This window comes from Spea bombifrons, chromosome 1, assembly GCF_027358695.1.
Source record: "Spea bombifrons isolate aSpeBom1 chromosome 1, aSpeBom1.2.pri, whole genome shotgun sequence".
Taxonomy (NCBI): domain Eukaryota; kingdom Metazoa; phylum Chordata; class Amphibia; order Anura; family Pelobatidae; genus Spea; species Spea bombifrons.
The window spans coordinates 60,202,976-60,218,138 of NC_071087.1; the positions used below are offsets into that span (position 1 = coordinate 60,202,976).

General features: G+C 41.0%; 1 protein-coding gene across 2 annotated transcripts; it reads right to left on the reverse strand.

The window, feature by feature from the left end:
- Positions 1-1,563: 1,563 nt before the first annotated feature.
- PLIN3 (perilipin 3) lies at positions 1,564-6,903 on the reverse strand. Of its 2 annotated transcripts, none has more exons than XM_053455901.1 (8): positions 6,800-6,903; positions 6,573-6,647; positions 5,739-5,934; positions 5,001-5,083; positions 4,405-4,690; positions 3,435-3,571; positions 2,200-2,316; positions 1,564-2,019 (listed from the first exon to the last, which is right to left on the reverse strand). In XM_053455901.1, exons 2-8 carry the CDS (start codon positions 6,615-6,617, stop codon positions 1,663-1,665), a joined length of 1,221 nt encoding a protein of 406 aa, XP_053311876.1. In that variant the 5' UTR covers positions 6,618-6,647; positions 6,800-6,903; the 3' UTR covers positions 1,564-1,662. The 2 variants fall into 2 exon arrangements, with proteins under 2 accessions (XP_053311876.1, XP_053311868.1); XM_053455893.1 differs by having other exon boundaries at positions 3,372-3,571; positions 6,800-6,896.
- Positions 6,904-15,163: the final 8,260 nt, after the last annotated feature.

Here is a 15,163-nt window from a genome sequence, read left to right on the forward strand (position 1 = left end):
CCCATGAATCTCTTCTGAGTAGGAGGGGATGCTAGAATGCTAGACCCTGGCTTGAGCTCAGTCAGGGATGGAGGGAAGGAAGGGGCTACAACAGCAAATTTACACTGTTTTACAGGCTGTGCACTCACTACTTTACATTGTAGCAGTGTTATTTCGTCTGTGTTGTCACATAAAAAGATATAATAAAATATTTACAAAAACGTAAGGGGTGTACTTACTTACTGCCCATATATTACAAAAATATATATACACATACACAGCCCTTGCACACCTTTCTCATCTTCCATCTTTTATCATACTCTATCTAGCTTTTGTCCTTGGTAAACATTTTTATACTTTAGGAATTGATACTCATTACTGCATTAGCAGGAAATGAAGTTCTCTGGTGGGACAGAGGTGGGATTTGGCATAGTTTTTTTTATCCAGCCATGACATTGTAGGAAACTTATGACTCTTGCAACATGTTTCTGTAATCTTTCTTTGCAATCCACCTTAAGAAGCCAATAATAAAAAAAAAAATTCCTGACAAGAGGCCAAGGTAAGAGGAGGTGCAGAGGAGAGGCCAAAAGATAGGGCGTTGAACTGATAGTGTTGCACTCCACCTTCTTTCTGAACTGCCAGACATAGGAATCTGTCGTACACTGATTGGTATGTGTAGATAAGTGTCAAGAAGTGCCATCCAACCATCCTTGTTTAGAATCTGAACCACAGATGAGATGGGTTCCTTTTTAAAATGTCCCATTGTCAAGAGAAATCAGGGATTGAACACAGGTCTGAAATGCCCATCTGTTTTGGGAACCATGAATAGAAGAGAATAAGTACCTTGGAATTCAATCCCATCTGGAACTGGCTCTATGACCTCTTTGCGCAGAAGATCTTCAACTACAGTGAGTATCCTGCTGTCTTTGACGATAGCTCCACCTGACGATTGAGGTCTTGTATTCCTGGTGGCTATAAGTACGGTGGTACGGGTTAGTCTTATCACACAACCTATGGGATATTTTAAGCCAGGGATCTTCTACAGATATTGCTTGCCTACTCGGGCAATAGCTACAGTATATCAACCATTGGCATTCAATTCACCCTTCTTAGTTCTTTCAAGTGGAAAAGGCACAGGATACCTTTGAGACAAACATGATATTTTTTTCAATTTCCTTCCAGTCCTCACTCTTTTGATCAGCAAGTGGACTGGTAAAGCCTTTGGGGACAGGACCAGAATTAAAATTGGCCTAGGGTACCCCAACTTCACAAGCAACATGCCATCTTTGTCCTCAACTTATCTATGTCCCCAAAACAGCCTGCCTGTGCCATTTCTGCTCCCTAAACAGCCTCTGCCCCAAACACTTATACATACATTTACTCACGCATCCATTCACACATTCAAAGTATGTGCCAATCAGAGGTGAATGAGTAGCATAACCAACTAAGATGCACATATCTGTACCTGGACCTGCAGCAATATGACCCAGCAATACTGACAACCCATTATCCTTAAGGGGTTAAGTGTCCAAAAATACCATACATAAGGAAAACAAAAGTTTAAGAAAGAACAAACACAATCAATTAAATGCAGGGTATTAGTTTATTTTCATGTAAATTAATACACCCTTTTATACACTCATTCAATGAAAAATGTCAGTTAAACCGTTATACTTTTTACTTTTACTCTTTGTTCTCTAGTTCAGGTGTTTCTGGGCGCTCCACAAGCTGAGGGGCAAAAGGTCCCACCAACCATGTCAGAGGAGTGTTGGCAGCCACATAAGTGAAGAGCTCATCAACATGATCCCACACTTTTGCTGCACGTTCCTTGCTCTGTGACAGAATGCTTGCTGAAAGTTCCCCAAATGACCCAGCTGTAGCAAAAGATGAATGAAGGTCCTGGACATTTTGACGTAGTTGCTGCATGCGTTCTTGAATATGAGCTGGAAGACCTTGGGCCCCAGATGCTAAGCTAAAGCAAGTAGTCTGAAGCTGCTGGGTCAGGCTCCGTGTCATTTTGAGTGCTCGGGACTCCAGAGGCTGCAAGAAGTAAAACAAAATGCCATAATCTTACACAGACAACGCTTTCAGCAGATTCAGAAACACTGAAGTTGGCAGATTTTGTTTTAGTAGAATTTAGCAGTCACTCATATTCCCACGTTTGTTGAGACTATAGGAATAACACACTACAATATTTTGTCATTCACGCAAATCACTTACCTCTACATCTTGGTCACCACTAGCAGACCCCTCTCCTGATTGCTTAAGTTTCCAGTCTAGCCACAGCTGGTGCAATTTCTCTTGTCCACCCTGTACGCTCAGCCTTGCAGACTCCATCTGTAAAGAGGTGAATGCTATTACTAGCTATACAACTAGTCATTGTGTGTGTGCGTTTGGGAGAGGACATTAAAAACTGGTAATTAAGAGAGTAAGTAATTGTCAAGCCTATTCTGTGTTGAACCGCAGCTGTGTATCGTATCCTATTTTTTCCAGCAGAGACTGAGGTCACATTATGGAAATGTTTAGTACATTTAATAGATGTTTGTTTTGGCAAGATACCATGCCCCATATGAGTAAGTAAACTTTTATGGTGTACCCAAGCATCAGGGGCTGAAAGAACACCATTTATACATGCCATACATTTGTAACTTGGGATGCCTGGGGAAAGCAGATAGGTGTCAAATGTCAAGCCCCATATTTCTAATATATGCAAGTGCCTCCTTTTGATTATGTCTGGCAGCAAACAATGTTTTTAAAGGCCAGCACATCCAACAGCAGCATCTGAGCATTAATGTACCACGTTTGTTTTAATAAACTTGGAGACAAGATGGGATTGCCCCTTTAAGTAGGACTGTTTTTAGCACAAAACAGTCAGGAGCATCTGTCATTAACAAAGAAAATGTTATACTACACATTACTCGTGTTGAAATGGTTGATGAACAAGGTCATGCAGCATTATGGGATGCCAATTTCTTCAGGATAATGCTGATAAAAGTATAGGAGTAATGCAATAAATAAAAAATAAAAAAAGGTCATAGTCTAGATTTAAGAGTGTTAAAGGGTTATGAAATTATAAGACAGCATGGCAGGAGGTATACTGGCCTTTCATCAAAGGTTTTAAAGGTTAAGATAGTCAGGGGTATAAAGGTTATTTCCAAGAAGGTATTAATGTTTAGATAGGAGGTAGGGGAAGAAAAAGAAAGAACATAAATGAAACCTCCTTCTTTTATACAAATGTGATACACCAAATTTGATGGTACTTTTCAAAAAAGGTACAAAAGCCTAGCCAGAGACATTTTAAGTTTTTCTAAAGAAAAATGCTTCACTTAAAAAGAGCAGTACTCTACACCGAGAATCTGGGGACACGGGGGGAGCGGATGTATGGTTCCTACCAGGTCAATGGTTTGGTTCAGTTCAGCTAGAACTTCCTGAGTGCTGATTCGGGCACGCCTCACCTTCCCTAAGGAGTGTTGGTATGCACGGTGACGGAGTCGAGAAGACAGTGACCCCAAACGAACAAAGTAATTCTGCTGTGATCTCTGTTCCTGTAGAGGGGCCACCTCAAAACCTTCTACAGATGAAGCAAGCTGGGCTGCAGAGAGAAGGAAAAGTTATTAAAAACATTTATATTGCAGAAAGTTAAACTAAAAGCCTGTAGTAGTCATGGCACAGGTAACAAGACAGAACAGGGGCAGTAATGGCTCAATTTGTTCCCTTTTTCAACTAAAGGAGTGCGTCACTCACAAAACACTTGTGTACTAGATACATTGATAACCCTTTCAGTCCCCTTAGGACATACCTGCACATCATTAAAGCATGTGGCAAGAAGCCCATTCGAACATACATGCTACACAGGAGATAGCTGGCTTCCTGCCAACCGTTCATGTGCAACGGTGTTTGAGACAAGCGCTGTACACTGTCATTAAGGGAATAGCCCATCACAAGATCAGGCATTCCCTTCCAGTAGGTGTCACTGCTGATACCCACTGGAAGTTCACTTGAGGACAGGAAAGCCTCAGCTGGGTCCTTCTGGACCTTGTTGGGCTCTCCCATTGCTGCCCATGCTGGCTGATTGGACACAGATCAGGAGGGGGAGAAGGATGGATAGATATAGATATATATATTATATGGGGCAATATGTAAAAACATGGATGCAGCCCTCTAGAACATAAATACGTATATTGGGTATGACCGATCGGGAGCTGTTGCTGAATACAAGATCGGGTCAATGTTCAGCTGTTGCATTTACAGGATAAATGAAAATGTAAGCAAAATTTCAAAAATGTGATTTTGTTTCTATTCCCATCATAAAATTATTATGTTTTATTTAGTCTATGAATAATAAAAGGCCCTACTTCTCCTGAATTAAATGTATAATTTGTGCAGGTATATATAAAATATATATATAAAAAATAAGCATCTCACCCAGCTCATCATCAGTCATAGGAAGATAGTGATCCACCCACTGTTCAGACTTTCCAAGGACAGTTTCAACACCACTTGTCACCAGCTGTCCTACACGAGTATCCATCACGGATAACACTGCTGCTTTTGTCACATCGACACTGCCCTGGACAGCACCCTTTGCCAGACCTACTACACCAGACACTGCTCCAGTCACTGTATCACGAGCTCCAGTGACAGTATTGGTCATTGCGCTTGTCACTGTACCATGTGCTCCTGTCACCAAATCTTTAGTGTCCGATATAACCTGTGAAGATTTAGGAACAGTATGTTAGTTAAATAACAAAAAGGTAGTTGAATTTCAACAACATTCACATGGAACACTTATATGCAGCCTATTATTCAATGGCTCCTGTCCTGGAGTTGCACAGGAAGGCTGAACCAATACAAAAGTCTTGATAAATAAAAGAATGGCTTTAATAAGAGGTAGCTTTAAGTTATTGTATTATTAAGTATTTAACAAAAACAAGAAAGAAAGGTTACAACAACACATACAACGACACATTTCATCTGTAATCCTCATGATTCTCAACACTCCCAACTGGAACAATTGTTACCTTTTCTGTTGGTTGTTGTAAAATGGGGAGAGCGGACTCCAGTTTGTCCAGACCTTTGCAGATCAGCTCATTGGCAGTTGCAACTGGAAGGAAAGGCAAAGTAAATCACATACAGAAGTGTCCTTATGCCCTTGGAAGTTAGTTTGGATGTGAGCCCACATTGCACAAGGCCAAAACAAGATCACTGGACAGATCATTGTTGCCATTACGAACTGATCGCTATGTACTGTAGCATTTAACAGTCCCCCTTACTCTTTTCAAATTATTTGTAGTCCAAATTTACATTTGTATTTGTCTAGACCAGAATGCAAATCACAAAACGACCTCAAAGACAGACCTGTTATGCCCAACAGTTCTACAGGTGCTTATCTAAGCTAACCAACAGATCCCTCATTATTAATTAGAAAAATACAGCCCGGCTTTAGGCAAACATGCCCCCTTGACAGCTGCCCCATGGTACATTTGTTAAGCAGCCCAGCAGGGCGTTTCACAAAAAAAAAAAAAAATTAAAAAAAAAAGTTTAACCCCATTGATCATTGAATATAAATATGCATAGATTGTAAGCTCGTTTGAGCAGGGCCCTCCTCACCTGTTGTCTCTGTAAGTCAATTTGTTATGTTACATACTACTTGTTATGTCCTGTCTACCCATTGTACAGCGCTACAGAATTTGATGGCGCTATATAAAACAATAAATAACAATAATAATAATGATAATAAATAATAGGTAGACACTTACTCTGTGGCTCAAGTTTGGTCATCAGGGGTTGTGCTCCGCTAACTGCTACTCCAGTTAAAGTCTTTGCCCCTTTTTCAGCCACATCGCAAACACTGCGGATGTAAGGATGACTATCCTTGGTGGAGCTGTATACAGCGCTGACCATACTGCAAGCCGAACTAACCAGAGGTATGTTGGACACTCGAGCCACTGCATTCTGCAAGAGATCCAACACATGAACAACAATGGGGGGGGGCAAAAAAAAACAGTAAGACCCCAAATTTCAAATGTTTTCACACTAGGGGGGGGGGATATGCATGTTTATAGGTTTAGCTACTTTCCATAAACCAACAGATTTAAAAGCCAAAACAGCATTCAAAACTTTGCAGGTATTAAGGTTGGACTTCTATTAGGGCCATACTCTGGGGTGCTATATATATATATATATATATATATATATATATATATATATACATACATACACATACAATCCTTTTAACTAAATCATTATATGTCTGCAATCACCCCCTGTTGTGCACTGTGTGTCACCAAAAATATAGTAAGATCACTAGGTATAAAGTTTCCTCATCACATAGGAGTATCTGTCATGGGCATGCAGATAAAAGTAGACATGTTACCATGGCCCAAAGATCTCTGCACATTGAATTGTGTAATAATACAGAAAGGGAGGGATCATGCATTGTGTATAAACTGAAGAACCTATTGCAGAGGAATTTTTTTTATAACGAGACATAATCTGAGGTTTGTATGTGTTGTACTATAAATTAGTATTGCTTGAGGCATGGCGTTCCAAGTAAAACCTAAAGAATGTGTCATGGTATTCTTTCTATTTACCTGTTGCTCCTCCACGGAGACAGCTCCATCCTCAGTGCTTGACATGGTGACAGCGGGTCTAACAGGACCTTGAACCTGAGGACACAAAGCAAAGTCCCACCACGTAGGTTGGTGACACCGTGTACCGGCCCCAAAAACAACCCAGCCCCATATATGTACAAGCACCCGTACCACCCTTACGATCCGGGCGGGACAAGAAACGACCCGCCAACACGACAGGAACTTACCGGGCCACTCAACAGTCTATGCCTTCAACAGTACAAAGCGTTACTACCTGCCAGATTCTTACACCACGCCGCCTTGTTCAATATTTAAATTGTGGCGGTGACGTCATGGCAGGGCGGTGACATTTTCAGCAGCCGGAAATCTAGCACCGCCCTCCGCGGCATTAGCGGCTGGTACTGGGAGAAGCGGTGGGCTTTACTTCATGAAATTCGTGAAGTAACGTTCTTAGCGGTTGTAGAAGCTTCTCGGTCTCGCAAAACATGGGTGTCGTTTTAATACATATGTATCTAATATAATTATGTGAAATAATGTATATTAACATAATCCACTCCCTCTACATGCCTGAAGGCCTGAGGCTGGATGGAAGGAATTGGCATACTGAAGTCAGGGTGACCACATCAGCTATTTTTTTCTGGTCATGGACTTCATATGCTGCTGACTTGCATTTTGGAGTTGTATATATTCACAGAAAGTTATATGACATACAGTCTGCAGTACTTTATATGTGCCGGTCATCAATATGTAAAATAAGGGCTTGCCTTTGACCAGATTGCAGACAAGAAAAGTTCCTAGTTTCCCTGTGCGTCTTTTTAATATATATATATATATATATATATATATATATATATATATATATATATATGTATGTATTTTTTTATATTCCCCTAGGGCTAGGCTACATATTAACCCTCACTATGAGAATGTTTTCAACCTTTTAAAAAATCCGCCCGCTCCCACCCACCTGCTCACTTACCTTCTACTAGACTTGGGTGCCAGCAGGAAGTATGTGCTCATTTTTGTGGGAACAATTTTCTTCGTATTCAATGAAATTCATTCATATTCGACGAAATTAGTCCAACATTTTCGTTTTCGGTAATCCCAAGGTAATGATTCCAGTAATCATCACCTTGGGATTACCAAAAACTAAAATGAACCTTGTAGCTCCATAATAATGTTTCATATGAGTTTTTCCCACATTGCCATTTCCTGGTGGAGGTATTTTATTTAACCTGAGTGGTCCTTCCATACCTGGGAAGTCTCAGAATTTCGCCTCAAATGGTGGTATGTCCCTCGACGTCATATGATGCAAGTGGTATGGCTCATATCATGGGAGGTGATGCACTATTTCTGATTCAGTAATTTTGTAGTCCCCTAGGGTGACCTATAAATTTATCAGAGCCAAGGTCCCAATGGAACAGATTCCAGAGCTTGTATGAACCCTCTCTGCTTGTGTTATTTACTACCAATCATCTCCAGTACTAGCTTTGCAAATGCCGTGGGCAGGGGTCTAATGAGACCCCCATGTGCGGAAATGACTCCCAATGATTCCAGTGGGAGTGCTTTCATGCCACTGATTGGCCACTTCAAGTAGCACTGGGTAAATTTAATCAGCTCCTCTGAAATACAATAGAAAGTCTGAATCATTGAACATTTATTTTGAATCATAAATTTATATTCAGTTGCATCAATCCTGTTTAAGGCCCTAGTTACAAAATGTCATTAAATTATACTGAAATCTTTTTATAAAAGTTTTTTCTCATTCTTTTGCATTCTTTAACATACTCATCTATATTAAAAATCTTAAAATGCCCTCCCTTGTTTACAGGCTTTATCATAATTTGATTATTTTGTAATTCCTTTGAATTGGTTATATTCAGCATTCGACAGATTCATATATATATGAAAAATGTGAACCTACCAAGTCATGCCTTTGTTGGAGGTGAAATTCACAGGGTATATTCTGACTTTTCCTAAGTAAAGCAACCCCTTGCCTTTCCATCTTAATTTTACACTTAATTTAACAGTATATAACTACATTTTGAGGAGTTTTGTTCCAAGTTTTCCTATGGATGATTGCAGCCATGTAAGACCAAAGGTTTTGAAACGGTTGAATACAGTGACACTCAGACAATAACACACATTTACCCACACATACCCACACAGACACTGACACCCACACTTACCCAGACACTCAGTAACATACTCAGACACACACAGACGCACACACACATGAGGAGACATAACACATAAGCATACACACACGCATTAACAAATACCCAAAATAACATACCCAGACACACACTAACATACTCAGAAACACACAGACACCACGCTAACATACCCAAGCACACAGTAGCTCAGTAGCACAGTAGCAATTGGTCAAAGATAAACCTTCATATTAACCCAAGCACTAGCTAAGACTAAGTGTAGGGTACAAACTAGACTCGTGCATTCGGCAAAACGTATACAAAGACACACAACACGAAGAATCTTCGTGTTCGTCTACTAATCCTCCTTGTCCCTCCCCCATCTAGCCTACCTTATCCACGCAGCATCACAGGTTAACGAAAGCAGAAATCCGTAGGTTTGCCAGAGCAGGCCCCTGCAGGCGACCAGTAGACTCACTTGCATGGCCCTGTAACTCCTGACGGTGAACCTACGGATTTCCGGGAGCGGGTTCACCGTCAGGAGTTAAACTTGGAGCGAGGAGACAGGTCAAGTTCTCCGTCAGGAGTTAAATAGAGTGTAAGCGACTCTATTGGTCCCCTGTTGGGGCCTCCTCTGGCATCAACCAATTGGTTGATACCAGAGGAGTCCCCTGCAGACGACCAATAGACTCGCTTGCACGGCCCTTTAACTCCTGACAGCACAACTTGGCCTGGGGAGACTAGGTCACAGTCAGGCGCCAAGCATGGGGAAGTGGAATCCCACCAGTACAAGAGGAACACAGGGTCCGCGAGCCCTTAATCCTAGGGAAAGCGATGAATATACTCATTTGTCTGAGGGGGTAAAAAAAGAGAGCGGTCGCAAATGCCATTGCAAGTGATTTTGCCACTCGCAAGATGGCGGAGCGTCCTTTAAAAAAATAACCAAGTTTCGAACGTTTCCAAGAGGGTCTCTCCAGACTCTCTTGAGAACTCTGGCTCTGTTTGCTGAATACATGTACTGTATTCAACCATGCAAGTCAATGGAGCTCAGCTTTATAATCACAATGTGATTAGTAAATTATGAAAAAAAGAAAAAAATGTGGTAACATTTAAAAATAATTATGCAGTTATGTCACTATCAGGGGAACCATCCAGTTCCAGCAAAATGTAAAAAAAGTTAAAAAATAATAAAATAAAAAAGGTTATTATTTTGAGCTCAAATTAGCACCTAAACACCAGACAAACCCGTGCACGGGTGGTATCACTGTAATCAAACGATGTTGCTGAACACATATTGGGGTGTTGTTTGACAGTGACATATACCTGGTGGCTGTAAATTCACATCTGAAGTACAATTTGTGTGATAAAAAATAAAATTTCTACCACAAATTTTGGCAAAGGCTGGTGGTAGAATTAGTGCATGGAAAGGGTAAAAATGCCACCATCTGAAATACCCTGGGGTGTCTAGTTTTCAAAAATGTACAATGTAATGGAGTAAATTGAATTAGCCGGCTTCAAAGATGGCCCACATAGAACATCGTGGGCAGTTAGTAGAAACTAAAATTTCACGTTGAAAAATGCGCACTTTCCGAATGTAGCATTTTACCTTCCAAACAACCCGACAAACCCATGCATGGTGGTATCACTGTACTCGGGAGATGTTACTGAACACATAATGGGTTGTTGTTTGACAGTGACATATACCTGGAGCCATATATTCATACCTGAAGTACCTGAACTACCACAAACTTTGGCAAAGGCTGATGTAGAATCTCATGCATGGAAAGGGTTAAAATACTAGCATTTGAAATACCTTGGGGTGTCTAGTTTTCAAAAAGATATGGTTTGATGGGGTAAATTGAATTAGCCAGCTTCAAAGATGGCCCAATTAGGACATAGGGGCAGTAGGACCAGATGTCAAAGTTCCAAGTTAAAAAATGTGCACTTCCTAAATGTAGTTTTTTTATCTCCCAAACAACCCGACAAACCCATGCATGTGGGGTATCACTGTACTCAGGAGATGTTGCTGGACACATATTGAACACACACATGTTGTGTGACAGTGACATATACCAGGAGCTGTAAATCCATCCCTGAGCAATTTTTGTGATAAAAAATACAAAATAAATTACTACCACAAAGTTTGACAAAGGGTGGTAGCAGAATTAATGCATGGGGGTGTCTAGTTTTCAAAAATATATGGTTTGATGGGGTAAATTGCATTGGCCAGCTGTAAAGATACCTGAAATAGCACACAGGGCAGAATGACCAGATTTGGGGAAAAAAATTGGTTTTGCCCAATAAGCAAAAAAACATAAAAACATTGGGTATTTCTAAACTGAGGATCAATAGTAGAATCTATTTAGCAGGTTTTTTCATTAGCTTTTTAGATGAGTAAAAGATTTTTCAAATACAAGTGAGAAAAAATATTTTTGTTTTTCATTTTTCATAATATTTTTTTTTCCTCAGTTAACCATGGTTACCTGCAAGGAAACACGTGCTGTCATCATTGCTTTGCACAAAAAGGGCTTCACAGGCAAGGATATTGCTGCTAGTAAGATTGCAAAAGTAAATAAGATATTCTGCAAAAGGTACAGGGATTGGACTGTTGACTGGGGTAAAGTCATTTTCTCTGATGAATCCCCTTTCCGATTGTTTGGGGCATCTGGAAAATAGCTTACCCGGAGAAGACAAGGTGAGCTCTACCATCAGTCCTGTGTCATGCCAACAGTAAAGCATCCTGGGACCATTAATATGTGGGGTTACTTCTAAGCCAAGGGAGTGGGCTCACTCCCAATTTTGTAATGAATAAAGAATGGTACCAACACATCCTTCAAGAGCAACTTCTCCCAACCATCCAAGGTTTGGTGATGAACAATGGCTTTTCCAGCATGATGGAGCACCTTGCTATAAAGCAAAAGTGATTACTAAGTGGCCCAGAAGTTAATTGACAGCCTGCCAGAGTGTATTGCAGAGGTCTTGAAAAAGAAAGGTCAACACTGCAAATATTGACTCTTTGCGTGTAAGTGTCAATAAAAGCTTTCGGCACTTATAAAATGCTTGTAGTTATACTTATAAAAATATCTAAGTACACTGATGCAGCACACTTTGTGAAGACCAATACTTTTTGGACCACACAAAATAATATTGGTGTGTTTTAGTTCTTGAAACACTGTTCCCGAATTGGGTTAAAGTCCCATGTTTACACTACCAGCAAAACCTCTTAACTTCTTTGTGTTGAAGGATGTAAAAGTACTTCCCCAAATGCTGTCAGTTGGCGCCAGAGGACGTACTATTCAGTGCTGTTGCTTTAAGCATTAGTAGGGCTAAATCCTTGTGGATGCATGGGAGATCAGGCTGTCAGTTGACATGCAGGTGGACATACCCTGAGTAAGAAATCCAAAGCATTACTAAGTTTGTTTTTACCTATAATTTTGGAGGCTGGTGGGATAATGGATTTACTAAATACGTCAAAATTATCATAATGGAATACCCTGGGCTGTCTACTTTTCCAAAGCATATACTTTTATGTAGGGTTTTGAGATCTATAAGCACTATTGAAGTCAGGGCCACAGAATACCAAAATATTAGTTTTGAAAAAAAGGATGCATACCTTTTAATATTAGCCCTATAGCTGACAAATGTCAAACTCAGGAGAGGTATATGAATATATTTTGGGTTATTATTTCAGTGTACAATTTCTAATTGGTAAAAATGATTTCTTTTGTATTTGGTTATACCAAATGATGAATTATGAAGATGCATATAGTTTAAAAAGAAAGCCATATTAATTATTAATAGTTTAGTCAGGCAGAACAAAATAGGGGGTGGTGTGTGTGCTGCATGTAGGTTTTGCATGGTTTCAGAGTGAGAATTTCATTTTTTCCTGTTTTATCTGCAACTACAATTGACTTGAAAATCTCTGTGAGCAGGGGAGGGCTTGCTGCCTACGGCCTGGTGAGCAAGTCTAGTCAAGTGGCCCATTCCGCCACCGAATCAGCCCACCACCCACCATCTTTTCCTGATTTTCTAACACATGTTGATGTAATGATGGGATTGGGAGTACATCAGTACACTAAAAAAAAGTCATCATACACGGGACGCCTGAAGCCACCATTTAACACAACTTATCCTTTTTAATAAAATATGCAGATTGAAATAGATTAAAGATTAATGTAACTATTGTTCAATTTATTCCTACAGAGAGTAAAGTGACTGGAAACATGATCAAATACACACCAGGACAGGCTCTGCCACACCGACACCCAAACACACACACACGCACACAGCAGTACAGTCTCTGCCACACCGACACACCAAACACACACACCAGGACAGGCTCTGCTACACCAACAGCCAAACAGACACACACCAGGACAGGCTCTGCAACATCGACACCCAAACACACACACACCAGGACAGGCTCTGCCACACCGACACCCAAACACACACACACGCACACAGCAGTACAGTCTCTGCCACACCGACACACCAAACACACACACCAGGACAGGCTCTGCTACACCAACAGCCAAACAGACACACCAGGACAGGCTCTGCCACACCGACACCCAAACACACACACACCAGGACAGGCTCTGCCACACCGACACCCAAACACACACCGACACCCAAACACACACACCAGGACATGCTCTGCCACACCGACACCCAAACACACACACCAGGATAGTCTCTACCACACCGACACCCCCACACACACAAACCAGGACAGGCTCTGACACACTAACAGACAGACACACGCACAACAGGACAGGCCCTGTCACACTGACACCCAGACACACACCAGGACAGGCTCTGACACCCACCAGATGCTTTGTCGTTGACCCCCCTTTTAGTGTTTTTGCCCCCTTTTGTGTAATGACCCCAGTTTCTACCCTTGTCTATTGATGCCACCAGCATAGATAAATAGCTGCCCTGCAGTATTGGGGATGTATATCTGACTAGTTTGTTCCTTCCATGAGTCTATACATCCCCCATAATGCAGGGCGTCATTTTATCTGGGCTGGTCAGCAGAATGTAAAAGCTATATGTGTCCTGGAAAACATGGCAAATGCAATCACCCTAATGCGCCCACACCCTTGTGTATTGCCCCCCAACTAGCCCCACATTTTATATTTATCCCACCGCCCAGCCCCCACTTTAGTATTGATTTATGTGATGCCACCAGCAAGCACCCTCTCGTGAATTAATGCCCCCCCCTTAGCACCCAGATTTCACTCAGAGGATCTGCCCAACACCCAGAATGGAAGCATAGGACTTCCCACCTTTACCTCCAAACAACCTGCCTGTGGTATCCTCAAACAGCCTCCTTGTGCAATGCTTTCCCCCCACTTACACATCCATGCAATTACAAACGTATTGGGATGTCCAACAAGCTCATATCGGTGTGAGGTGTCCACATACATTTGCTCATATAGTGTACAATTCAATTAAACTTCTATATCTTTAAGAGGAATACGTTAGCATTTCATCTCCTGACAGCAGCAGAAACTACAATGCCGACATTTTGGATACAGTGCACTACTATGAAGACTTCACTCTGGTTGCATTCAATTGAAACCTTTTGTAATATAGAAGAAGAGATGTTGATATCTTAAAATAAACAGTTCATAGTCAAATGGCTATTTTTGTAAGGGGATATTCATCTATTGTTTATTCTTGTTTTGCACTCACATGTATCAAATTGTACAGAGGTAAACACCACTTTAACAATTTTTCACAATCTTCCTCTGTCCAGTGTGATGGTTTTGCCCATGTTAATCTTGACTTTTTATTCACCAGTCTAAGATATGACTTTTTCTTTGCAACACTGCCTAGAGGGCCAGCATCCCAGAGTCACCTCTTCACTATTGATGTCAAGTCCACTGTTTTGCGAGTCCTGCTGTTAAGCAGTCAGTCGAGGACATGTAAGACGTCTGTTTCTCAAACTAGACACTAATGTACTTCTTTCTCAGATGTGCACCAGGGCCTCCCACTACTTTTTTCTATTCTGGTTAGAGCCGGTTTGTGCTGTTCTGTAAAGGGAGTAGCACGCTGGGCCATACAAGACCTTCATCTTCTTGACAGTTTCTTGCATTGAATAGCCCTCATTTCTCAGAACAAGAATAGAATGCTGCACTTCAGAGGAAAGTTCTTTATTTCTCAACAGTCCAAGCCTACAATCAAACCCACAAATGCTGATGCTCCAGATACCCAACTACCCTAAAGAAGGCCGGTTTTATTGTTTTTTTAATCAGCAAAACAGTTTTCAGCTATGTAGCATAAGTGCAAAAGGGTGTTCTAATGATCAATTACCTCTTAAAAAGTTAAACTTGGACAAGCGAACACAACGTGCCATTGGAACACTGATGGTTACTGATAAAAAAGGCCTTTGTACGCCTACGAAGATATTCCATAAAAATCAGCTGATTCCAG

Excerpts from the sequence above, each read along its gene's own strand:
- PLIN3 (XM_053455893.1), bottom strand. The coding sequence starts at position 6,617 with ATGTCAAGCACTGAGGATGGAGCTGTCTCCGTGGAGGAGCAACAG. Across the intron at positions 5,084-5,738 it reads GACCAAACTTGAGCCACAGA|TTGCAACTGCCAATGAGCTG; the intron begins GTAAGTGTCTAC and ends CTTTCCTTCCAG. Across the intron at positions 3,572-4,404 it reads TATGACTGATGATGAGCTGG|CCCAGCTTGCTTCATCTGTA; the intron begins GTGAGATGCTTA and ends TTCTCTCTGCAG.